At 35.4% G+C, this 25,677-nt stretch overlaps 1 protein-coding gene across 8 annotated transcripts in view; it reads left to right on the plus strand.

The window, feature by feature from the left end:
* LOC132419212 (eukaryotic translation initiation factor 2 subunit 3-like) overlaps positions 1–25,677 on the plus strand; it is a 45,519-nt gene that overhangs the window by 15,535 nt on the left and 4,307 nt on the right. For 2 of the 8 annotated variants that reach the window (XM_060003189.1, XM_060003193.1), the window contains 4 exons: positions 910–1,079; positions 2,627–2,799; positions 18,096–18,292; positions 18,964–19,218. In XM_060003189.1, coding sequence (XP_059859172.1) covers positions 910–1,079; positions 2,627–2,799; positions 18,096–18,291 — 539 coding nt within the window. In that variant the 3' untranslated portion in view covers position 18,292; positions 18,964–19,218. Of the gene's footprint in view, positions 1–909; positions 1,080–2,626; positions 2,800–6,875; positions 7,746–14,087; positions 14,438–18,095; positions 18,293–18,963; positions 19,219–21,048; positions 21,298–23,738; positions 23,784–25,677 lie in introns of those variants that run through there. The other 6 variants (XR_009518155.1, XR_009518156.1, XM_060003191.1 and 3 more) reach the window with 6 other exon arrangements.

Below are 25,677 nucleotides of genomic sequence, written 5' to 3' on the forward strand. Positions count from 1 at the left end.
TTATCTGAGAGTCTGTATCTCTGATTAGATATTTTAACTGAATATGAAGGAGTGGATGGGAGGTATACATGTAGTTGAATTGTTGATTATCATTATAAAATGATTTTTTATGTTTGTTGAAAAATACTTTTAGGGAATTCCTTGGCAGTCCAGTGGTTAGGACTGAATGCTTTCACTGCTGTGGTCCTGGGTTCAATCCCCAGTTGGGGAACTAAGTCCCACAAGTCGTGCGTTGCCACAGGGTGGGGTGGGGAAAAGGGGATACTTTTATATATAAAGAATACATTTTAGTTTCATGAATAAGTTCAGTAACCAGGTTTTTATGATTTAATATTGAATATATTATTATACTCTTTTATTTACACTGTTTTTGGTTGCTTTTTATGTAAATTTTTACAAACGGAAGGTTGCCTATAAATTTGCCTGTTTTCTGTATATGATGTGGGTGCAGTTTTTTGTTCGGTTGGTGTTTTTGTTTGTTTAGGAATAGGGACATTCAGAGAACATTTTCTTGTAACTTTTTATTGCATCAATGTACAAACATAACTTGAAGTAAACATTATAAACTTTGTACTTTTCAATCTTTATTAAAACAATATCTTATTAAATGAAATTTCTTTTGAGGTAAGCAGATATCTCATTTACCTTTATAATTTTTTTCTTTATAATTTAAATCAAGAAGATTTTTTTTAGTCTTGAATTTCTAGCAACACTTTTTCCCATTCTTGTATTTTTAAATAAAGCAGGGATTTTAATTAGGAATTTATGGGATTTTGGTTACGTAGCTGTTACATGGTATGAGTTAACAGGGTTACAATATGTAGAGACTTGTTGTACTGGTTTGACTAACTTTACAAACATTTTAAGAAAAAACAAGTTGGAATATGTAATGTTTATATCATGTATTAGGAGTTGGAACAAAAATTGACCCCACTTTGTGCCGGGCTGACAGAATGGTGGGGCAGGTGCTTGGTGCAGTTGGTGCTTTACCTGAGATCTTCACAGAATTGGAAATTTCCTATTTCCTACTTAGACGACTTCTTGGTGTACGCACAGAAGGAGACAAAAAAGCAGCAAAGGTAAATGAGACAAAGTATGATGTTTCAACCAGTTTTGTTTCATTGTCTTACACAGTGGAATTACAAACAAAGAAAAGGTGTATAATCTGGAAGTTTCTTTGTAGCAACCAGCCATAAACCAAGCCAGAGTTTTGTTTTGTTTTTTAATGGAAAAAAGTGTTTGTGGCACATATTACAAAGACTTAATATTTCTAGAATACACTTCTTTTTAAAAAGTAAGATTTTGTTGGCAAAGATACACAGAAATAAGCACTTTAACCTTTTTTTGAGAAAGTATAAATTTGTAATGTATTTAAGTGTGCAGTGTCCCAGCAGTTTCATTTCAGAGTTATTTTAAACAGCAGTAGGAAAATGACATTTTAAAAGGAATCAGATCCATAATACATGTTTTGACATTAAAATATCTGATGATATAATAAGCTTAGGGAGAGAAACAGGTGGCAAAAGAGTGATATAGAATTCTTATATTAACTTTTTAACACTGGGCTTTTTCTAGTAACTAAGTCTTCTTTGTATCTCTTTTTTGCTATCATATTCTATTCTCCACATTTTCTTTAGGCCTTAGGATTGGTTGATGGGTTGCTTAAAATTTTTACCTTTGTTTCTTGAAAGATTGAGTATCAATCCGTACAGTACTCAAAATTCTGTATGTATGATTGTAAAGTCCTTTTTATGTTAGGAAAAAACAATGGTCATGTGAAAGGAATTGTTCTGGATGTGAATTAAGTGCTTATAAAATTTACATGTCAATTTTTTGGAGTTCCTTTAATATTTATATTTCTTACCCTCTGACTTAATGAAACTTGAAGCCCTTAAAAACACTGGTCTGAATTTTGACATGAGACTGTAAGTATAGACAACAGCAGTAGGCAGTGTAACAGTTAATAATTACGGTAGTAGGTGTTATCCAGTTTTATAGCGGCCAGGAAGTTTAAGTACCGAGTTAACATTACATGAATGGAATTAGGCCTTCAGAACCCACTAAACTATGTGTTTTGTTATTGTCTTGCTGCACTTTTCAAGAAATATTGAACTTCTTTTTTCTTTTTTTATTTAAATTAATTAATTAATTTGGTTGCACCGGGTCTTAGTTGTAGCAGCTGGGCTCCTTAGTTGTACCACTTGGGCTCCTTAGTTGTGATATGTGAACTCTTAGTTATGGCATGCATGTGAGATCTAGTTTCCTGACCAGGGATGAAACCTGGGCCTCCTGCATTAGGAGCGGGGAGTCTTATCCATTGCGCCACCAGGGAAGTCCCTGTACATTCTTTTTGCTGCAAGTCTCTTCAAAATTTTAAGAGTTTCATTGACTGATCTATGCTATACTAAGTAGCTTAGAATTAGACCTTGTGTATATTCAGTAAATGCCAAATAACTAACATTTTGTTTTGTTTGGACACATACATAGTTCAAATCCCATTATAATGTAATTTGTGCAGAATTTTTTTCCTTCATAGTTTATTTCTAGCAGTATTTGGTAAATTCTCACTTCATTTTGGAAAGCCGTTCCTTTATTTAAGGATTTTTTTCTTAATTTATTTCCCTAGGTGCAAAAGCTATCTAAGAATGAAGTGCTTATGGTGAACATAGGATCCCTTTCAACAGGAGGAAGAGTTAGTGCAGTAAAGGCTGATTTGGGTAAAATAGTTCTCACTAATCCTGTGTGCACAGAAGTGGGAGAAAAAATAGCCCTTAGCCGAAGAGTTGAGAAACACTGGCGGTAAGTTTGTCAACTTGTCCACCTTTCATTCAAGAGCAACGGCACATTTTCTTCTGGTATATTAGTTCTTAATGATGTTATAGACACGCACAAACACATTTGTCCTTGAATTCAGTGGTTCTCATGGCTTTAATTCTCAGGTGTGTATTTGGATCACTAAAATCTATATTTCCAGCACTGATTTATAAAGTTGCAGTTCACTTTTTTACTCCAGGTATTGCAACTGGCTTTCCTTTAATCTCAGACAGAATCTATATAAAATCAAACAATTCCGAATTAATATTTCCATTTTCTTTGACTTTTTATATATGTACACCATTCATATTATTACATGTGCACATACATAAGCATACACCTTAGTTTTTATGAACCACTGAGTAGGTTGCATAACCTAGAGTTATTAATATTTCAGTGTGTATCTCCTAAGAGTAAGGATATTCTCTTATACAGCTAGTTCAAGACTTTTAATGTTGACAAAATACAAAAACCTGAACTCCTCATTCTAGTTTTGTCATCTGTCTCACCATTGTACTTCATTGAATTTTTCTTGCTTCACCCCAGGATCACATACTTCATTTCCTTTTCATGTTCCTATAGTCTCTCTAATATGGAACTTTTTTAAACGTTTTTGTCTGAACATGAATTGACATTTGAACAATACAAGCCAGTTAATTCATAGAATCTTCCTCAATTTGAATTTGATATTTTGTCTTATTAGATTCAGGTTATTTATTATAAACCAAAATGCTATATAGTTTGTGCTGTGTCTTTATCAGGAATCTCAAGGGCACAGAATATCTGGCTGCACCTAGATGGTGAGGTTAATTTTGTTCATACAGTCAAGACATCTGATTTTTCTTTTGTAAAGTTTCTCTTTTTATGCTTGCACTAATGAAGTCTATGATGAGAACCCTTAAGACTGCAAATAGCCTGCTTCTCATCAAATTGCCTACCCCTTTGCCACTTGATTTTTCTTGCTTGAATTGTGCTTTGTTCTGGGGATAGCATAACTGTGGTGCTTCTCTACATTTATCATTTGCCATTCCTCTTTTCCTGTTTATTTACTTGTTTACAGTGGGTTATGATCCGTCGCTGTTTGTTTTTATTTTGGTGCTCATAACCCACATTGGCCAGTGGGATTCTGTTCCGCTTCATTCTTTTTTTTTTTTTGCGGTTCGCGGGCCTCTCACTGCTGTGGCCTCTCCCGTTGCGGAGCACAGGCTCCGGACGCGCAGGCTCAGCGGCCATGGCTCACGGGCCCAGCCGCTCCGCGGCATGTGGGATCCTCCCGGACCAGGGCACAAACCCATGTCGCCTGCATCGGCAGGCGTACTCTGTACTGCTGCGCCACCAGGGAAGCCCTCCGCTTCATTCTTGTGTTCGTTTGTGGGATCTTAGTTCCCCAACCAGAGATTGTATCTGGGCCCAGAGCAGTGGAAGTGCTGAGTCTCAGCCACTGGACCACCAGGAATTCCCTGTTCCTATGTTCTTATGACTTCACCTCACCATTTTTCCTTTGTGTATATTCTATAGATTTGTTGTTCTTGTTGTTGGATTACATATAAAAACTTAAACATTAAAACATTTTATTCAAAACTGCTAACAGCTTAACTTCAGTTACATACAGTACCTTACTCTTTTTAAATATTTATTCATGCACTTAATGCTATTGATGTGACAAATGAATTACATATTTGCATATTGTATTTATCATTACTTCTTACATTTGTGTCATTTAGATTCTGTGCACCAGAATTAAATAATACAGGTTTTTATATTTGTGTATTTCCCTTTACCAAGTGAACATTATATTTTCATAGGTCTTTGTGTTGCTGTGTATTTTTTCAATTCAACTTGAAGGACTTATTTTAGCATTTCTTTAAAAGCAGATATAGTGATAATGAATCACTCAGCTTTTATCTGTGGAAGTCTTCATTTCTTCATTTTGAAAGCAGTTTTTCAAGATAGTGTCCTTGGTTGGTAGTTTTTTTCTTGTAGCACTTTGAATATATCATGCCACTGTCCTTCAGCCTGCAAGTTACCTGCTAAGAAGTCTACTGATAATCTTAAGGAAGTTCCCTTATATGTACTGACTGTCTTTTCTCTTGCAGTTTTAAAAGTCTCTCATTGTCTTTGACTTGGACAGTTAGATCACAGTGTGCCTTGATACACTTCTCTTTGGGTTATCCTAGTTGGAGGGTTTTGAGCTTCTTATATATATTCATGAACTATTACAGTCATTATTTCTTCAAATAAACTCTCTGCCCCTCTCTTTTTTTTTTGCTACTCCCATAATGCATGTGTTGATTCTCTGGATGTCCCATAAGTACTTCAGTTGGTGTTTACTTTTCTTTGTTTTTTCTTTTGCTTCTCAGACTCAATAATTTCAGATGACCTATCTTCAAGATTTGTTGTCTGTTTGCTGATACTGTTCCAATCTGCTGTTTTATTAATCTGTTGAGTTTTTCAATTGTCCTTGCATTTTTCAGCTTTGGAACTTCTATTTAGTTTTTTTTTCTCTTTATTTTTATAAACTCTCTTTGTTTAAATTCTCTTTTTGTTTGTGTATTTCATTATATTTTTAGGTCTCTATTTCTCCTTTAGCTCTTTGGAAGTATTTAAGACAGTTGTTTTAAAGTCCTTCTCAAGTGGGTCCAAGGCCTATGCATCTTTAGGTTTAGTATCTAGGGATTTATTTTGTTCTCTTGCAGGGGCTTTGTTCATGTTTCCCTGTATCTTTGTATACCTGTGATCTTTTATTTAAAATTGGGCATTTGAAAGGAAGGAAAAGAAGCCATCTCTTATAGACTTTGAAGACTGAAGGAAAAAATCTTCACTGATCAACCGAGTGTGACTGTTTATTGTCTTCTCAGGCCTTTCTGGGTATGCATCTTCCCTGGAGCTGTGTTCTTTTGTCCAATATTTTCATGTAGACAACTGCTTTATATGTCTTAGTTTCTTCAAGTCTCACCCTTGCTTCTTCTGTGACCTCACTTTACTGTATTTCTCTGCTCATAATCCTTTGTTCCCCTTAGTCCTTCTGAAGGTTTTACTCACCTGGTCTCACACTGCCACTTTCTGGAGTCTTCAACCTGATGATGCAACCATGCCACAGCTCTCCGGGTACTCAGAGTCAGACAAGACAGAAACTAGTCCCTTGAGCAACCCCCAGACAAACTAGACCTTGGAAAACAAGTTCTGTTCTTTCCCTTCTGTCCCATGGGAGGAACTGGGAATTGGTTGGGTTCCTCTTGGCTATGCTGCACTGGGTGAGCAAAATTACACAAATTTTTTTTCTATCTTGCGTGTGGCTTTTTTTTGTTGTTGGGCATATGCTTGGCTGCTGCAGATCCACAAAACTACTTTTTCAGAATGTTAATTACTTGGTTCTATAGGAGAACAGGTATCTGGAACCTTCAAGTTCCCCATTTTTGCTAACTTTCTTCTTCATTTATATTCTTTAGAATTGTATTTTTTACCCATGTTTAGGTGGGTTTTGTTCTAGAAAGTAAAGTTGTGGTATCAATCCAGTCTGGTTGTTGACTAGAGGGGCCTTTGGTCCCTCTGCTATTGAGAGTAATTTGTTTATAGACTACCTATTCTAGTTCTTCACTTCTTTCTCTTATTTCCCTTTAAAGCCATTATGATATGTTGAGATGCTGTGAAAGAGGCATTTTTCAAGGAAAAAAGAATTGATAATGCGTTGGGTTTCTTTTGTTGTTGTTGTTTTTAATTTAAGTTGATGTGTTTTGTCTATTGGCATTGTTCATTGGGGGAACTGAGATGCTCTTGTTTGCTGATTCTGAATGGATAGGTATATTTTTTTAGAGAAACATGAGCATATGTGTGACAGAAACTTCTTGTTTGCTTTTCTTGTCATTCCTGATGGCGAAAATCCATGTGTACGATTCTAGGAATCTAAGAAGGTAACATACAGACTTTTTTTAATAGAACATGTTATGGGAACAAGTTTGAATTTAGAGGAGAGTGTAGTAAAATTAGATATATCAACATTTTATAGTAATGCTAATGAAATGGATTTAAAATTCATGATTTCTTTTATTTTCATTTTTCAGTTTAATTGGTTGGGGTCAGATAAGAAGAGGAGTAACCATCAAGCCAACAGTAGATGATGATTGAAGATTATCAGTTAAATAATACATTTGGATGAAGTTAGAATTTCTCTTAGCAGCCTAGTGGTATAATTTCAGAGCAATACTGGGGATACAGTTCATTACATTAGTAGAAACCGTAAGGTTGTTTTCATTTTCTTCTGATAAAAATTAGCCTCTACTACTAAAATAAATAATAGTGTCTATAACAGATGTCAGAATTGGCATGTTGATGGATTTAATCCACATTTTAGCAGTAATTGATCATTAAACTGTCACATTTGTGCATCAATTCAGGTTTGAAATGAAACTGCTGTTACAACCAGCCTTTTCTGTAGCATACATACGTACCACTGACCCTGTTTGAAATAAAGTTTTTCTCTTATTTTTTCATGATTTGTCTATGAGTATTTCTGGGCCTGAAGGGTTGTTGTACCAGTCAAAACCTGAAGATACAAAGTCTCCTTCAAAACTAGGTTTCCTTTTTATGCCATATTTTATTTTGCTTTCTCTTTAAAACTTAGAACAAAAATTAACAGCTTCAAATTAAATTGTCCTTTTAGAGCATAGGTGCTCATTTACATGCACAAACCTTTCCCTCCCTTTACTGTGTTCCTAGACTGAAACATAGGAAGCTTAAACCAATTTTATGTTTTATCTTAACTGTTCAGTTTATATAATTATAACATGGATTCTAATACTAGTCTTTTGTTTTCTATCAAGTAGCAAGTATTTTTCTTTCTTAAAATACTCACTAGAAGTTACTGATTATCAAAATTGACATATTGATGATTTTAATCTACATTTGAAAAAAATAAAAATAAGCGGTTTGCCAAAAATAAAAATAAGCGGTTTGCCAAAGGAAGTGTTTAATCTGTTTTTCTTACCCCACATACATTGAATTGACTTGATCACTAGCCAGTTATGTTTAAAAAGTAATAATTTGAGATATCATAGCCTGGGAGGCTTAACTATTTTCCAATATTGAGTATATTATTTTTAAAAAAGCATAAACACAGTATTAACATTTAGGCTCTTGGGGCAGATAGGTCATAAATTTAAGAGCAAAAACAGTTTTATCTCCCGGAAAATTGCATTCAAGTCTAAAGTTTTGCGTGTGATTTCAGTAGTCTCACAGAGCCACTGGAGTCCTTTCATAAATTCATATTAAAAATTGCTACAATCTAACCTGTGCCTGCAAAAAAACCCCACTACTACACATTTATTGCATGCTTTGCTTGTGCTTTGCACTGTCCCATTTTATATATAGTAATTTGTCACAAAGTTCCACTGAGCTGGGTACAGTTATCACTATTTTACCATTGAAGAAACAGGCATAAGGAAGATAAGAAATTTGCCCAAGTCTCACAGCTAGCAAGTAAAGGATTGGAAGTCAAACATGAATAATCTGGCTCCACAGTTTATACCCTTAACCATGAAATTACATGCCTCTTTTGGAAGGTGTATTTTCCAGTTGTTGGGTGCCGTGGTTTATATTTGACAGTGAGATAAACTTTTGTAAATTTGTCATTCAAGAGCTTTTCATTTTTTAAGACTTCTTTTTTCCTCTGCTCCTTTTATTACTTGTTCTCTTACTGTTTTTACCTGCCTATTATAACAATGCTTATTCTGTTACTGTTAAGAGTAAGTGCAGATAAAGTAGACTTAAGTGCATCTTTCAACATAAGGAAATAAATGTCTAATACTGTTTTTGGCTAGTATAATTTACTGGCTATTAGTATAGCTGTGCCAGCATAATTTTATTATCTACCTAGCATATCATTTAATATTTGACCTTTGCTTTCAACAGTAATTTTAGCCAGAAGTAAAGTGTTTGGGAATTTTATTTTCATAGAAGGTCAGAGAATATTTACATTTGTGTGAGCACGGGATACAATGAACAAAAGCACTTTTAAGTTTGGTTTCTACAGCATAACTAGGATATAGCCTATGGTTTTTTATTCGTTCATTAACAACAAATCAAAGACATGCTACAGATCATAAGCTCCGTATTTAAAGTAGTACTTAGCTGGCAGTAAGATCATTGAGAGAATATGTAGAGCTTTTTTAAAAAATAATCTTTCCTCAAAATGTAATAATTCTTCTAAAGTTAGTTTTGTATGAATTATTTTTGTGTGAAAAATTCATGTAGTTGAAGCATGGGAAGCAAAAGGTCCACTGCTCATTCTGTAATTATTTGTGGCCATGGAAGACCAGTTTTGAAAAATGAAATGAGTTGGAAGCAGGTAGTGATTTCAAAGGCTAATCATGAGGGGAGAAAAAAATAGTAGCTTTCCCTACCATTTCTCCTTTAATATCTCTGAAAAGTCATGAATGGTGAAAAATGTTACTTTGGATGATGATTTCTTCTGTATTTGTTGTTTGCCTGATAAAAGTACAGCAAACTTTTAGGGCTCATACAGGTAACAAGTGAGCAAAAGGCCCCAAAACAAAAAATTAAGTAAAAGAAAATAGTAACAGATGAAGGATATTTTTACTTGTGATGGTAGCAATGGTGATAATAATTTGGATTCTAAACATCCAAGATAAAATTTCACCTAGATGGGCTTCTTTATTACTTTGCTGTTAAATGATACAACGTAAGTCTAAAACACTGTAGATTTTAGTACTAGGAGTGAAAAAAGTAAAGTTAAGAAGTTTATATACTCTCATCAACCTACCTCTCACTCTACACTCAGAGTGGCAGTTTTAAAAATGCTTGTTCATATGTGTGCCTACTCTATAGTTAATATTTCTGTTCTTTTACAGAAAATGATCGTATTAGCTAAAGAACTTTAGACATCTGTTTATGCAGATGTATTAATTGAATGTCCTTTCACTGTTCAGAGAACACAGTCTTCAAAGTAAATCTTCCTGGAAAAATGTGCTTTGTAGAATGGAAAACTAAATGTACTTCATGTAGAATTTTGAAGTATCGAGAGGAGGGAAGAGTTGAGGAGTAATGTTTGTAAATGAAATAATTATTTAGACAAGTCAGGTTAAGTTTGCTCTTTTTTCTAGTTGAGGATTTTCATCTATTAGTATGAATTTTTCTTTTTTTCAGTTAATTTTTTAAATTAGGCATGCTGACTTAAAATGAACTGAAGAAGTATTCTCTCTTCAACATTTTGGATGAATTTGTGCAGAACTGATATTTTTGCTAAAGTGAAGGAAGTCAGTCAAAGCCATAAAATCCATCTGAGTTCTTTTTTTTCATATTTATGGAAATATTTTTACCTGCAATTTATTTTTTTAAAAATTATTTATTTATTTTTGGCTGCGTTGTGTCTTCATTGCTGTGTGCAGGCTTTCTCTAGTTGTGGCGAGTGGGGTCTGCTCTTCCTTGCAGTGCGCGGGCTTCATTGTGGTGGCTACTCTTGTTGGGGAGCACGGGCTCTAGGCATGCAGGCTTCAGTAGTTGTGACACACAGGCTTTAGTAGTTGTGGCACACAGGCTCAGTAGTTGTGGCACATGGGCTTAGTTGCTCGACGGCATGTGGGATCTTCCCAGACCGGGGCTTGAACCCGTGTCCCCTGCATTGGCAGGCAGATTCTTAACCACTGTGCCACCAGGGAAGCCCTTACCTGCAATTTAAATTCCTTTCTTTAGTGTAAGCTATTCATGAGTGAGTTACGGTAGTTTCTGTCTCAAAAATTTGTTCATTTCATGTAAGTTCTGGATTTTTTGGTAGAAGTTACTCATGAGATTCCATTATCTTCTGGCTACACTTGAGTCTGTAGTGTCATAACTAGTTTCATCCCTGATACTGGTAATTTGAGCCTTTTTTTTTTTTTCCTACTCAGCTAGACTAAAGGTTTATGAATTTATTCATCTTATCAAAGAACCAGCTTTGGCTTTTTTCTTTATTGTTTTCCTTTTTCAGTGTTCATCTCTGCACTTAAAAAATATTTATCCATTTCCTTTTTCTAAATCTGATTTACTCTTCTCTTTTCCTCAGTTGGAAGCTTAGTTTTCTCCCTAACACACCGTTTAGTATTATACATTTCCCTCTATGTACTAATTAAGTTACATCCCACAAATGTGAAAAGTTCTATTTTCATATTTAATTTATATAAAATTTTTCCTTTGTAACTTTCTCTTTGATCCATGAGTATTTAGAAGTATTTGATTAGTTCTCAAATATTTGGGATTTTTCCAGATATCTTTCTGTTACCGGTATCTAATTTAATTTCCTTGTAGCTCAAGAAAGTACATTTTGTTTTTATTTTTAAACTTTGTTAAGGTTTGTTTTGTGGCCTAGAATATGGTATATTTTGAATATTTTATATGCGCTTGAAAAGTACATGTTTAGTGCTGTTAGACAGGAATGCTTTTGATGGAGGGTGGAGGGAATAAAAAGTGCTCACTGAACTGAGAAGGCATCCTGAGAACTAAAAATGAGACAGACAGCTTCATATAATTAATGGTTCAGTTTATTACAGGGTAACCTAGCGGGTGGGACCTGAATCAGACAGTGGTCCATAAACATTTGCAGCTGCACTCTACACTATCGAGGGGCCATTAGGACAGTTTTATAGTTAATCTAGGGTATCGGGGTACATGCTTAGAAACAGGATGTGCAACCCTAAGTCAAGGTTTACAGTTGGGTAACTAGTCTGGTGTGTGCTGGGAATATGTCAGCAAAGGTCTTCATCATTGTATCCAAGCCATTGTAAACAATATCAATTAACTAAAGCCCCTGACAACAGAAGTGATTTACTGAACCATACTGGGTAGGTTGAGCGAAAGACAGGGGTAATGGTATGGGCCTAAGATGGTATCACTTCTACTAAAAACCTTAATACTTCTTTAACTGTCAATTAGGTCAAAATGACAGTGCTTCATAGGTCTGTATCCTTACAGATATTTTACCTACTTGTTTATTAGTTTTTGAGAGGAATATTGAAGTCTCCAGTTCTATTTGTATATTTGTGTCTCTCCTTTAATACCTATGAAGCTTTTTAAAGATAACTTTATTGAAATACAGTTAACATACCATATAGTTCACTCATTTAAATTATACAAAACAGTGGTGTTTTAGTGTATTCACACCTATGTGAACAGTCACCACAATCAATTTTAGAGCATTTCCGTACCTCAAATATACTGTATTCTTTAGTATTACCCACCATTCCTCTCTCTGTATATCATGCACCCTTGACAAGCCCTAAACACCATTAATTTACTTTCTGTCTGTAGATTTCCCTGCTTTGGACATTTCATGTGAATGGAATCATAATCTGGTCTTTTGTGCATCTTCACATAGCATGTTTCCATCCTTTGTTGCTGTTATAGCATGGACCCTCATCTATACGATTTCATTTTTTATGGGCAAACATTCCATTGTATGACTGTACCACGCTGTGTTATCCATTTGCCAGTTGATAGACACTTGGTTTCCACTTTTTGACTTATAAATAATGATGCTATAAGCATTCATGTACATGTCTTTGAATGGATATATGTTTTAATTTCTGTTGGGTATACACCAAGAAGTGGAACTGCTTGATCATATAATTATGTTTAATCATTTGAGGAACTGAGATTTTTTTCCAAAGTACCTGTACCATTTTACATTTCCACCAGTGATACATGAGAATTCTGATTTCCATACCCTCATCACACTTTTTCATACTTCACTGTTTTATTCTACTGATCCTAGTAAGTGAGAAGTGATAGCTTATTGTGGTCCTGACTTGAATCATACGACTGAAGATTATTTGCTCTTTTTTTTAATTGATTAATTCGTCTTGCTGAGTTGTAAGAGTTATTTATATACTCTGGGTACAAGTGCTTTATCAGGTGTCATTTGCAATATTTTCTCTTATGGGTTGATTTCATTGTTTTGATAGTGTCCTTAGAAGCATATTTTTTCCTTTTTTTCTTCCAGTGTTATTGAGATATAATTGGTATACAGCACTGTGTAAGTTTAACATGTACAGCTTAATGATTTGACTTACATATACCATGTAATGTTTACCACAAGAAGTTCAGTGAATATTCATCATCACTTATAGATACAAAATTAAAGAAATAGAAAAAACATTTTTCCTTGTGATGAAAACTCAACAACTTTCTTGTATAACATACAGCAATTTTAATTATTTTTATCATTTTGTGCATTTCATCCCTAGTACTTATTTATCTTAAAAATGTTTGTACCTTTTGACCACCTTCAATGAGTTCTTGCTCCTCCCACCCCATCTCTGGTAACCAAAAATCTGCTGTCTTTTTCTGTGACTTTGTTTTTTTTGTTGTTGGTTGGTTTATTTTTGAAATATAATTGACCTACAATATTGTGTTAGTTCCTGTTAGACAACATAGTGATTCGATACTTGTATACAAGTCCATTCTTTCTCCATTGTATAGTCCTGGATTTTTTGTTCAATAGAAATAAAATAGAGTTTTGTATATTGATCTTGTATTCTGCAACCTTGGTGAACTCATATATGAATTCTAATAGATTTTTTAGTGGATTCCTTAAGATTTTCTAACTATAAGATCATGTCATCTTCTAATAAAGTTTTACTTCTTCCTTTCCAGTATGGATGCCTTTTTTCTTGTCTGATTTCTAGAACTTTCTCTTGCCTAGCCACCTAGAAATTCCAGTACAATTTTGAATAGTGGTGAGAGTAAATATTATTTTCTTACACTTAAGAGAACATTATCCAGTATTTTGCCATTAAGTATAATGATTTTGTTGTCTTTTGGTAGGTGTTCTTTATCAAATTTAGGAAGTTCCTTTTTATTCTTTGCTGAGTGTTTCTATTGTGAAAAGGTTTGCATTTTATGTTTTTTTCTGCATCTGTTCAGTTCATCATGTGACTTTTGCTGTTTATTCTGTTGATATTATATATTATATTGATTGAATTAAGATTATATAGTTGACCCTTGAACAACATGGGTTTGGACTGTGCAGATTCACTTATATGCAGATTTTTATCAATAAATATATAGTCAGCCCTCCATATTCACAGGTTTTGAAACCCATGGATGCAGAGGACTGATGTACTACATCATTTCTGTAAGGGACTTAAGCACCCAAGATCTGGGAATATGCAGGGGCTCCTGGAACCAGTCCCCCTTTGATACTGAGGTATCACTATTCATTTTCTGCAGCTATCATATAAAGTACCACAGATGAGGTATCTTAACAGAAATTTATTCCCTCATAGGTATGGAGGCCAGAAGTCTGAAATCATGTGTTGGCAGATTTCGTTTCTTCTAAGGCCTCTGCTTGGCTTGCAGAGGGCCACATGATGCTTTCTCCTCAGATCTTTCCTCTGTGTGTGTACCTCCCCGATATCTCTTTATTTTTGTAAATGTCCTCTTATAAGAACACTACACTGGTTTAGGGCCCACCCAATGACCTCGATTTGCTTTAATTGCCTCCTTAAAGGCCTATCTCCAAATTCAGTACTATTCTGCGTTTGGGGCATGGGGACACAATTTACCCCAGAACAATATGGTATGTTGTATTGATTAAATGTCATATTTTGATTCATATTTTGAGGTATTGATTTGTCATTTTCTTGTGATATCTTTGGCTTTCTTGTTACTGTAATGCTGATATTGTGCTATGAATTTTGAACTGTTTCCTACTCATTTTTTGGTAAAAGTTTAAGGAGGGTTTGTGTAATGTTCCCATTTTCATTTGTTGTAGTCGTGAGCTCTGTTTTTTTGTCAGTCTGCCTAAATTTTTGTCAATTTTATTATCTTTTCAAGAACCAACTTTTGATTTCATTGCTTTTCTCTGTTGTTTCTTCTCTACTGTTACTTTCTTTGTGCTACCAGCTTTTGGAACCTCTGCCTTTTTTATTCCCTAAGGTGTAAAGTTAGATTATTGATTTGAGACTTTTTTTAAAATTTAGGCTTTTACCGCTGTAAATTTCCCCTGATCCCTAGCAACCAGTGATCTTCTCTTTGTCTCCATACTTTTGCCTTTTCCAGTGTGTCTTAGCGTTGGAATCACACAGAATGTATCCTTTTCAGATTGACTTCTTTTACTTAGTGCTTCTATTTCACTTTCCTCCATGTCTTTTCATGGCTTGGTAGTTCATTTCACTGTAGCACTGAATAATATTCCATTGTCTGGGTGTACCACAGTTTATACTAAAGTATGCTTATATAAAGATTATCCCTATTCTGTTGTCTGTTGCTTTCTGAAAGTGTACTTTTTTTTTTTTTTTTTTTTTTTTTGCGGTACACGGGCCTCTCACTGTTGCGGCCCCTCCCGCCGCGGAGCACAGGCTCCGGACGCGCAGGCTCAGCCGCCATCGGCTCACGGGGCCCAGCCGCTCCGCGGCATGTGGGATCTTCCCAGACCGGGGCACGAACCCGTGTCCCCTGCATCGGCAGGCAGACTCTCAACCGCTGCGCCACCAGGGAAGCCCTGAAAGTGTACTTTTATAAATACAAATTCTTTTATGAAAATTAAAAGAAGAAATAAATTAGACAAGAGTCATTGTTTTTTCAAAAGATGTCATACCTTTTCAAGAGCTCTTATGGCAAGAACTGTTAACTTTTAATCATACAACGTAAGTCTGTATTACATGGTTTATATATTATATAGACCGATGCTACTGGAACTATGATTTTTGGAGGGATGTAATCTATGAACAGTTTTTCTGACCCATCTATGACAAGATAGTACAAAAATTGAGACTAAGAGCTTAGAAACTTTTATAGGTATTGACGAAGTATTTTTCCTGTCTGAATCTAATTCCCTTCACTTTTAATTTATTTTTATAATATTTTACAAAAGCATCAGCCTACAGTAGGTTGGTAAATTAAAAATTAAAGGTAATTCTTTACTGCAGAAAACTTGAGCAGCACTGATAAAGGGTACATTCTCTGGCTTCAAGTGGTATCATTTGATATGAATAATTGGTAAAAACATAGCAATGTCCTGACCCTGTATCAAAATTTAAGAATACACCAAAATACTTAACTAGTTAGAGAAGAAACAAAAATGAAAATAATGAACTAGTTAGAACCAACAGTTAAAAAAAAAAGTGGGATTTATCAAAATTTCTGTTTTAAAGCTGAGATTGATCAAAGTTTCTGTTTTAAAGCTGAAGTGCTTCGATAAAGAACTAATAATTTAGTATGCAAGTGATGTACCTCTATTAAAAACACTGCCAAATATGTTAATAAATACACAGTTTAGATAGGTAGAAATGAAGAACTCTGTTTTTCCCTCATAAATCGATTCATGATTGGGGAATAGTTAAAGGTTGATAAGCAGCCATGTTAAACTTAATATCAGCTTTTTAATTTACATCTCCAGGACAGCTGTAAAAAAAGCTATCACACATCAGCCATCAGAAAGGGTGAAAGAGAACAAGGGTCTGTGCATGCAATTATTTGAAAGGCAAGACCCTGAAAAGACACATAATAGCTTGTTCTGCATTCTATTAGAACTTTGTTTTGTGATGATGAATCAGATAGTATCTTAGGAGACTGGGAAATGTGACTTTTACTTGCAAAGCCGTGTGTCCAACTACAATTCTGTTAAAATTATAGATAAAATTGTGGAGAGAAAAGATGTTGGAAAATTAGCAGTCTTCTATAAATGACAAAAGATAAATGCATAGAAAAGAGTGAAAAGAAAATATAAAACAAATTTATAAAAGACAGCCAAGAAAAATAATCAAGGATACTAAACATTAATATTTTAAAAGAATGTAAAAAATTGACTAATTGCTTGCATCACTGACGGGTAAATATAGAATTCATAAAGAATAATAGTCATAAAAGAGAAAATGATATATTTGATAAAGATTGAAAAACATGTATATTTTGAATCACTTTATAAATATACATTTTAAAATTCACAAATAGGCCATTTAAAAATAAAATCTGTAGGGCTTCCCTGGTGGCACAGTGGTTATGAATCCACCTGCCAATGCAGAGGACATGGGTTTGAGCCCTGGTCCAGGAATATCCCACGTGCCGCAGAGCAACTAGGCCCGTGTGCGACAACTACTGAACCCATGCCTCTGTGCTCCACAACAAGAGAAGCCACCGCAATGAGAAGCCCACGCACCGCAACAGAGAGTAGCCCCTGCTCCCCGCAACTAAAGAAAGCCTGCATGCAGCAATGAAGACCTAATGTAGCCAAAAATAAATTTATTTAAAAAAATAAAATATATGGAGTTCCTAATGGAATCAAGAAATGAAAATGAAATAAAAATTGATGAATCCTCTACCACAAATACATGCACACAAAGTAGGCTTTATAGCAGAACTTTGCCCAGCTTATAAGAAAACAGTATCTTGTCCTAAATATTCAGATAGTAATTTAAAAGGGAATTACACCCAACCCATGTAAGAAGTTAACCTTTGAGATAACCTTGTTATCAAAATGAGATCTTACACATGAAAAGACAGTTAACCAACCATTACTTAAAAACACGAACATGAAAATAGTAGGTGACTTCATTGGAGCAATCAAAGAGTTATGACTGAGTAGAATTCATCATAGCGAAAGGAATAGCTTAACTTTAGTAAAAACTTATAGCAGATCTATATGAACAGAGTAAAGGAGGGAAAGTATGATAATTCAACATTCATTCGTAATAAAAAATTCTTAGCAAGATAGGAATAGAGAGAAATTTCTTTGTTGTGATGTTTAGCTGCCAAAAACTTGTGAAATGTTAGCTACCAGATACATTGTGAAACGTTCACAATGGTAAAACTTTAGGAGTTTGCTCATTCTATACAATTCTAATTTCATTTCTTTCATATAAAGTAATACTTGTTTTAAAATACACTTTAGAAACCAACTCATTCCTAACAGTAACATAATAAGATAACTGAGCAGTAAGCCCAAATAAAGATCTTGGTGATTTTTATGAAAAGAAATTGGAAAGTATGTTTAAAATATATGTAAGAAAGGCAGTTTGGAATGATAGATCAAGTTCACTTGTGGAAAGGCTCAATTAAGTCTATAATTGTATTACTGCAGTATAAATTCCGTTAGCATATCTTGTGATGTTTGAAATTTTAAATTTTAGATTTATGTTTCCATTTCTAGGACTAAGGAGAACCATTTTGAAAGCAGAGATTAAAACTGGGGGGCGGAGAGATAGGGAAGCGATTAACCTAACAAAATAAAAACTTATAAAAAAGCTACAGTAATTTTTATTTATTTTATTTTTATTTTTTTTTGTGGTACGCAGGCCTCTCACTGTTGTGGCCTCTCCCGTTGCGGAGCACAGGCTCCGGACGCGCAGGCTCAGCGGCCATGGCTCACGGGCCCAGTTGCTCCGAGGCATGTGGGATCTTCCCGGACCGGGGCACGAACCCGTGTCCCCTGCATCGGCAGGCGGACTCTCAACCACTGCGCCACCAGGGAAGCCCTACAGTAATTTTTAAAGTAAGGCTTTTATGTAGGGACAAATGAATATATCAGTATACCAGAGGAGAAGCATAGCGACATTTTCATGCAACTATAAATACATACTACTGTGATAGAGTTGGCACCACACATAGTGAAAGGGTATAGTATTCAACAAATGATGCTGAAGCAAGTGGCTTTCCATATAGAAAGAAATGAAAATAAAGTCTTCATGTACACAAATGGATTAAAGAATTAAGTGACAATAAAATTTACTAGAAGATAAAGGAGTTACTATTTATAGAGTCCTGGGAAAACTTTGGATTTCTTAAACATGACTTAAAAAAAGGAAACAATGTAAGTTGAAAGTGATTTGATTATATGATAGTTAAAGATTGCACAATCCACCATAAGCCAGTTGACTTTCAAAAGTTTGACCTTTACGTATAGCAAGAGAAATTTTATATAGGCATATCTGAGAGATACCATGGGCTTAATTCCTGGCAACTGCAATAAAGCAAATCAAATTTTTTTAGTGTCCCAGTGCATATAAATAAGTTATGTTTACACTATACTGTTGTCTGTTAAGTGTGCAAATAACATTATATCTAAAAAACCCCAATATACATACCTTAATTTAAAAATAATTTATAACTAAAAAATGCTAGCCATCGCCTGAGCCTTCAGTGAATTATAATCTTTTTTTGCAGTGGATAATATCGAAGATCAGTGATCACAAAGTTTGAAATATTCAAGAATTACCAAAATGTGACAGAGACATGATGTAAGTAAATGCTGTTGCAAAAATGGCACCAATATAGACTTTGCCAGTACAGAGGTGCCACACACCTTCAATTCATAGAAATATCAATGTGTGCAAAGAGCAAAATAACGAGATATGTATTCCTGTATATATTTTAACCTGTTAGATACCTTCAAAAGTATGAAATAAAGCAAGAACTTTGTAAAATCATCTGCTACTTGCAATGTGCTTTGATGCATTCTGGTACACATAAAGAATGCAACACCCTAGATCTGTGGTTCTTTACTTTGCTACTCATTAATACAATCTGATGGAGCTTTTGAAAAATAAACATAGTCTGAAGTTCCACCCAGATGAAATTAGACTATCTGGAAATTGAATTATGGACAGGTGATTCTGATTTCAATTTGAAAAACTCTGTTAGACCAAGTAGAAGACAAGTGGCTGTGGGATCTACTGTCATGGTTTGCTTTGGGATTACGGGAATTCACAGGGAACAGAACTTTTAGTGTTAAAACTGCAAAGTCCTGAAAATACGGAGGAACTTGGTTTCCATAAAAGGAAGAAGATATTTGTAACATACATAGCAACAAGGGTTTAACATTCATAATGTATAAAATATTACTACAAATAATAAAGAAAAGAGCAACACGAGAGAGAAAAAAGTATAAAGTTTATGCTAAAGTAATGTCCAGAAGAGTGAAACTAAGTAGCTAATGAAAATAAAAAGATTACCAGATTAAAACAACAGTGTTAGTATTTCATGCTTATCAGATTGACATTTAAAAATTTTTAAAAATATGAGCATATCAAGAATTGGCCAATAGTGTTTAGGATTCCAGGCTTTCACAAAAGGATTGGCTGAGGAGTGGGGGGGGGGGATAAATTAGGAATTTGGGATTAATACATACACACTACTAAATATAAAACAGATAAACAACAAGGACCTACTGTATAGCACAGGGAACTCTACTCAATACTCTGTAATAACCTGTAATGGAAGAAAATCTGAAAAAGAATGTATAATGTGTATGTGTACATATGTATATGTATGTATATAAGCATATACATATGTATATTTATGTATAACTGGATCACTTTGCTGGAGACCTGAAACATTGTAAATAAACTGTACTTCAATTTTAAAAAATCAAATTAAAAAAAAGAATTTGGGACTTCCCTGGCGGTTAGGACTCCATGCTTCCACTACAGGGGACATGGGTTTGGTCCCTGGTCAGGGAACTAAGATCCCACAAGCTGTGCAGCACAGCCAAAAAAAAAAAAAAAAAAATTGGCTATTGGCCAAAGAGGCCACCAATGAGACCAGTATAGCCATGACTATAACTCTGCTCAACCCCTTAATCTTCTACACCAAATATACCATCCTGTCCAACCTGGCCACACCCTGCAACTGCCCACTGCCCCTGTAAGATGATTAGAACATGCCTAGTGTGCCCAGCTACTCGACCTCCAAGGCTCAAGCTTATTAGCATTGTTGAAGAAACTGTGAGAACCTTTATTGACAGAGGAGAGTCCCCCTTCTGCGTCCCCCTGTAAAAATGTGAACCCTCATCGCTCCAAAAAAGAACTAAAAGAACTGGTCAAGAAGTAAAGAATTAGGAACCATCATATTCTACAAAAGAGAATGAATATTAGTGTTGTCATTAGTATAGTACAAATGTGCCAAATCCAGCAATTTTACCTCTTTGTACTCCAAGAGAAGGTCTTATAAATGTGGTCAAAGAGGGTCTTAAAATATGTACTAATATTTTTCAGTGTCTTTGGTGTTTGGGCCATTTGTCTGTATTATCTGTGCTTGTTAAACTTGATTCTTGTCCGTAGAAGTTAGGGCTCTGGAATATGCATCTCTACCAGCATGTTTCCCTTGACAGTTTGAGAACTATTGCTGTTCTCTTAAATATAAGTGGTCTGCTTTTGCTTATTTAGTTATGCTGGTTGTTTTTTTTTTTTGTTTTTTTTTTGCGGTACGCGGGCCTGTCACTGTTGTGGCCTCTCCCGTTGCGGAGCACAGGCTCCGGACGCGCAGGCTCAGCTGTCACGGCCCAGCCGCTCTGCGGCATGTGGGATCTTCTCGGACCGGGGCACGAACCTGTGTCCCCTGCATCGGCAGGGGGACTTTCAACCACTGAGCCACCAGGGAAGCCCAATGGTGGTGGTTTTGAAAATATATGTTATGATGTGGGTCCACAGAAGAGTGAAGAAGGCAGCAACCAGTATTGGTAATACTTGCGTCTCTGCAAGAATTCTTTCAAATACAAAGGTAAGAAAAAAATTGATAAATAAAGCAGGTCATTTGTCTTGTCAAATTTCCTACCATCTGGATTTCGTGAATTAATCCCTATGAATCATCATACCCCCATGGTTTTGGCTTCTTTGAACCCTTGTATTTATTGGTAAATAGTTAAATCTACAGGGTTGATCGTATTGAGGTTTGATTTTAGGGTGAGGTGATGAAGGACAAATTACTACATAGGTGGTATTGTGTATAGTCATCACGAGGCAAATATCTAATTGTTCCTCTTTTTTTAAGCAGCCATTGATGATCATTGGTTAGATTAAGGTGAAATATCTACTTCAGTCCTTCTTAATGTATTAGTTGGAATACCTCTGTAAAGACAGAATTTCCTCTTTCATTGTAGGAATGGCTTATAATCATGCATTTTTCAAATAACATGTTCTCTAGCATTTTCCAAATGCAATCTTTTTTTGTTTTTTAACATCTTTATTGGAGTATAATTGCTTTACCATGGTGTGTTAGTTTCTGCTTTATAACAAAGTAAATCAGTTATACATATACATATGTTCCCATATCTCTTCCCTCTTGCGTCTCCCTCCCACCCTCCCTATGCCACCCCTCTAGGTGGTCACAGAGCACCAAGCTGATCTCCCATTGCTATGCGGCTGCTTCCCACTAGCTATTAGTTTTACATTTGGTAGTGTATATATGTCCATGCCACTCTCTCACTTTGTCCCAGCTATCCTTCCCCCTCCCCGTGTCCTCAAGTCCATTCTCTAGTAAGTCTGAGTCTTTATTCCATCCTGCCCCTAGGTTCTTCATGAACTTTTTTTTTTTTAGATTCCACATATAAGTGTTAGCATACAGTATTTGTTTTTCTCTTTCTGACTGACTTCACTCTGTATGACAGTCTCTAGGTCCATCCACCTCACTACAAATAACTCAACTTCGTTTCTTTTATGGCTGAGTAATATTCCATTGTATATATGTGCCACATCTTCTTTATCCATTCATCTGTTGATGGACACTTAGGTTGCTTCCATGTCCTGCTGTAAATAGAACTGCAGTGAATTTTGTGGTACATGACTCTTTTTGAATTATGGTTTTCTCAGGGTATATGCCCAGTAGTGGGATTGCTTGGTCGTATGGTAGTTCTGTTTTTAGCTTTTTAAAAAGGAACCTCCATACTGTTCTCCATAATGGCTGTATCAGTTTACATTCCCACCAACAATGCAAGAGGGTTCCCTTTTCTCCACACCCTGTCCAGCATTTATTGTTTGTAGATTTTTGATGATGGCCATTCTGACTGGTGTGAGATGATATCTCATTGTAGTTTTGATTTGCATTTCTCTAATGATTAATGATGTTGAGCATTCTTTCATATGTTTGTTGGCAATCTGTATATCTTCTTTGGAGAAATGTCTAATTAGGTGTTCTGCCCGTTTTTGGATTGGGTTGTTTGTTTTTCTGATATTGAGCTGCGTGAGCTGCTTGTGAATCTGGGAGATTAATCCTTTGTCAGTTGCTTCATTTGCAAATATTTTCTCCCATTCTGAGGGTTGTCTTTTCATCTTGTTTATGGTTTTCCTTTGCTGTTAGAAAGCTTTTGTTTCATTAGGTCCCGTTTGTTTATTTTTGTTTTTATTTCCATTTCTCTAGGAGATCGGTCAAAAACATCTTGCTGTGATTTATGTCAGAGTGTTCTGCCTATGTTTTCCTCTAAGAGTTTGATAGTGTCCGGTCTTACATTTAGATCTGTAATCCATTTTGAGTTTATTTTTGTGTATGGTGTTAGGGAGTGTTCTAATTTCATTCTTTTACATGTAGCTGTCCAGTTTTCCCAGCACCACTTATTGAAGAGACTGTCTTTTCTCCATTGTATATTCTTGCCTACTTTATCAAAAGTGATCATTTTTTGAAATGTCACTATAAATTCATAAATGTGGACACCATTGATATATTTGACTCTTTTGCAGTTAATATAGTTTTGATACAAATATTCTCATCTTTAGCAAATGGAATCCTCTTTTTATTGGGTTGTGACATGTTTAGAAACACTACTAATTTTTAATACTTTATTTTCTTAATTTATGGTATAGGATGTCCTAGCCAGGGAATTGTCTTTTCTTTAAGGAAAGCTGTTTGCTTTTTGTGGGAAATGATATATAAAAGCCCCAAACCATGTATGAGCGGTGCTTATTGCTGCTGATTATTTTTTCTAGGCTTCATATATTGATTTTTACCTATTTAGTAGTGCTAGTTTTTCATCCCTTGTGACTTATAACTATAAAGTATAATTAAGCTGGTGGTGATTTTTAGAAATTAAATAACCTTATTCAACAAGTGTGAAAAATACTGCTTGAAAATCACCTCATTGACCATCAAAATTTTACACTAATTTTATTTGCTGAATATGTATGGATTAAATATGCAGGTTAAAATTTATACTTGATATTATTTTATAGATGCAGCAAATTACAGCACAACATGCAACTTGCTCATTGTCCAAGGTAAATGACAAATTTTTATAAGTCATGCTTAGGGTGATAGTTAATTTTATGGGTCAGGTTGGCTAGGACAGGTTACCCAGATATTTGGTCCAGCATTATTTGACGTGTTTCTGTAAAGGTGTTTTTTCAAATGAGGTTAACATTTTTAGGAAAACAGATTACCCTCCATAATATTGATGGGCTTCTATCGATCAGTTAAAGGCTTGAAGAGGAAAAGGCTGCCTTCAGACCATAGCATCAACATTTTCCTTGGTCTTCAGCCTGCTGGCCTACACTGCAGATTTTTGACTTCTGCAGCTCCATAATCTCCTGAGGCATTTCCTTAAAATAAATCTGTCTTTCTCTCTCTCTGTCTCTCTGTTCCTGTCTCTGTGTCTCTGTCTCTGTATGTCTCTCATTTTTTCACTGTTTATCTTTGCTTCTTTTTTTTAATGTTTAAAAAAATTAAATGGAGTCGGGAGGCCAGCATGGAACTTGCACACTCTGAGGGGTAGCAAGCCCAACAGGAAGAAGAAAGACTTGTCTTCTTTCCTGGCAAGGACTCAGCCAATGAAAACCCCTGAACTCTGTTTACTACAGCACTCCATTACTTCTTTCTCCTCTCTATAAAAGTATTCTCCTTCTTGTGCTACGTGGGATGTACAAATGGCTCGGTCACAGTTGCAGACCCCAAACTAATTTTCTGCTAATTTTGAACAAACCCAAACTTAACTTTTCTTAAAACTGAATTGGACTACAGTGGCTCTAAAATTTCCAAAACTGAATGCAATGCCTCTTTCAGTTTGTATTCGGAAGCTGCCAGAAGTTATTAGCAGTCTAAAATTTCCTCTTTGCAAAACGAGATTTTTAAGATTAACTGAGGCAAGAAAATGATAAAGACAGATAAAATGGTTTCCAAAGCCTCAGGCTTCTCTTCCTTGGCTTCTTTGTCTCAGGCTCTGCCTCCGTGCCATCTTCCTCCTTTTCTTGTACCTATGCCTCCCCTATACCCTCAAATCCTCTATACTAATTCTATTAACCAAACTTCCTTTTTCCCTGAAACTCTCCCCACCCCCTTTTCCTCTGTACCCATCGGAACTTGTCCCTTTAAAATTAAGCCTTCTAAGGATCCAGAAGCTAAACCCTTAATTTCTTATTCTCACTGGACTAAAGCTGAACTGCAGGCCATAGTCAAAGATTTTCCTAACATAACCAAAGACTCTCATAGATTTGTTAACGAAATTAATATATTCATTCAAACTTACCAACCTAGTTTCTCTGATTTATATCAGCTGATAATGTGCTGTGAAGGGCATGCCCAGCCTCAGATGAAAACCCCTAATTGGGAAAGTCCTCAAAGGTCTCTAGAATTACAACTGGGAGATGAGCCCACTAACTTATTATATGATCACGCTCAGACGGTCATCAGGCAACTTCATGGAGAAATTCCTAGGGCTTTTCCAAAGCCTGCTGGTTGTAACAAAATTCAGGCTCGCACACAAAATCTGATGAACCTGTTCATGACTATTACAATTGACTTCAAATAATTGTTGAATTCTTGTTCTTCCTTTAAATGTTGATTCCCCTGGGTAGCTTTTAACTCTTGTTTACTAATGGACTAAATAAGGATTGTTTTCCCCTTGTGGTTAAAAGGACCAGGATGGAATGGGAAACTATGTCCACGCAGATTTAGTTAATCTGGTAAACCAGCTCTCTCACCTTCTAGGTAAGCCACCTAAAAGGAACACTGCTGAAATTCTTCATCTTCAACTCCAGCAAATGAAGTCTCCTAAATGAAAAAAAAAAAAAAAAAAAAAAAAAAAATCCCTCTAGTTTCTACTGTTTTTGCCAAGAGGCAGAGATTGAAAAAGAGATTGTTAATTTAGGCATTTCAGGCACCTTGACCCAGTAACCA

Source organism: Delphinus delphis, chromosome Y (assembly GCF_949987515.2).
Source record: "Delphinus delphis chromosome Y, mDelDel1.2, whole genome shotgun sequence".
Classification (NCBI taxonomy): domain Eukaryota; kingdom Metazoa; phylum Chordata; class Mammalia; order Artiodactyla; family Delphinidae; genus Delphinus; species Delphinus delphis.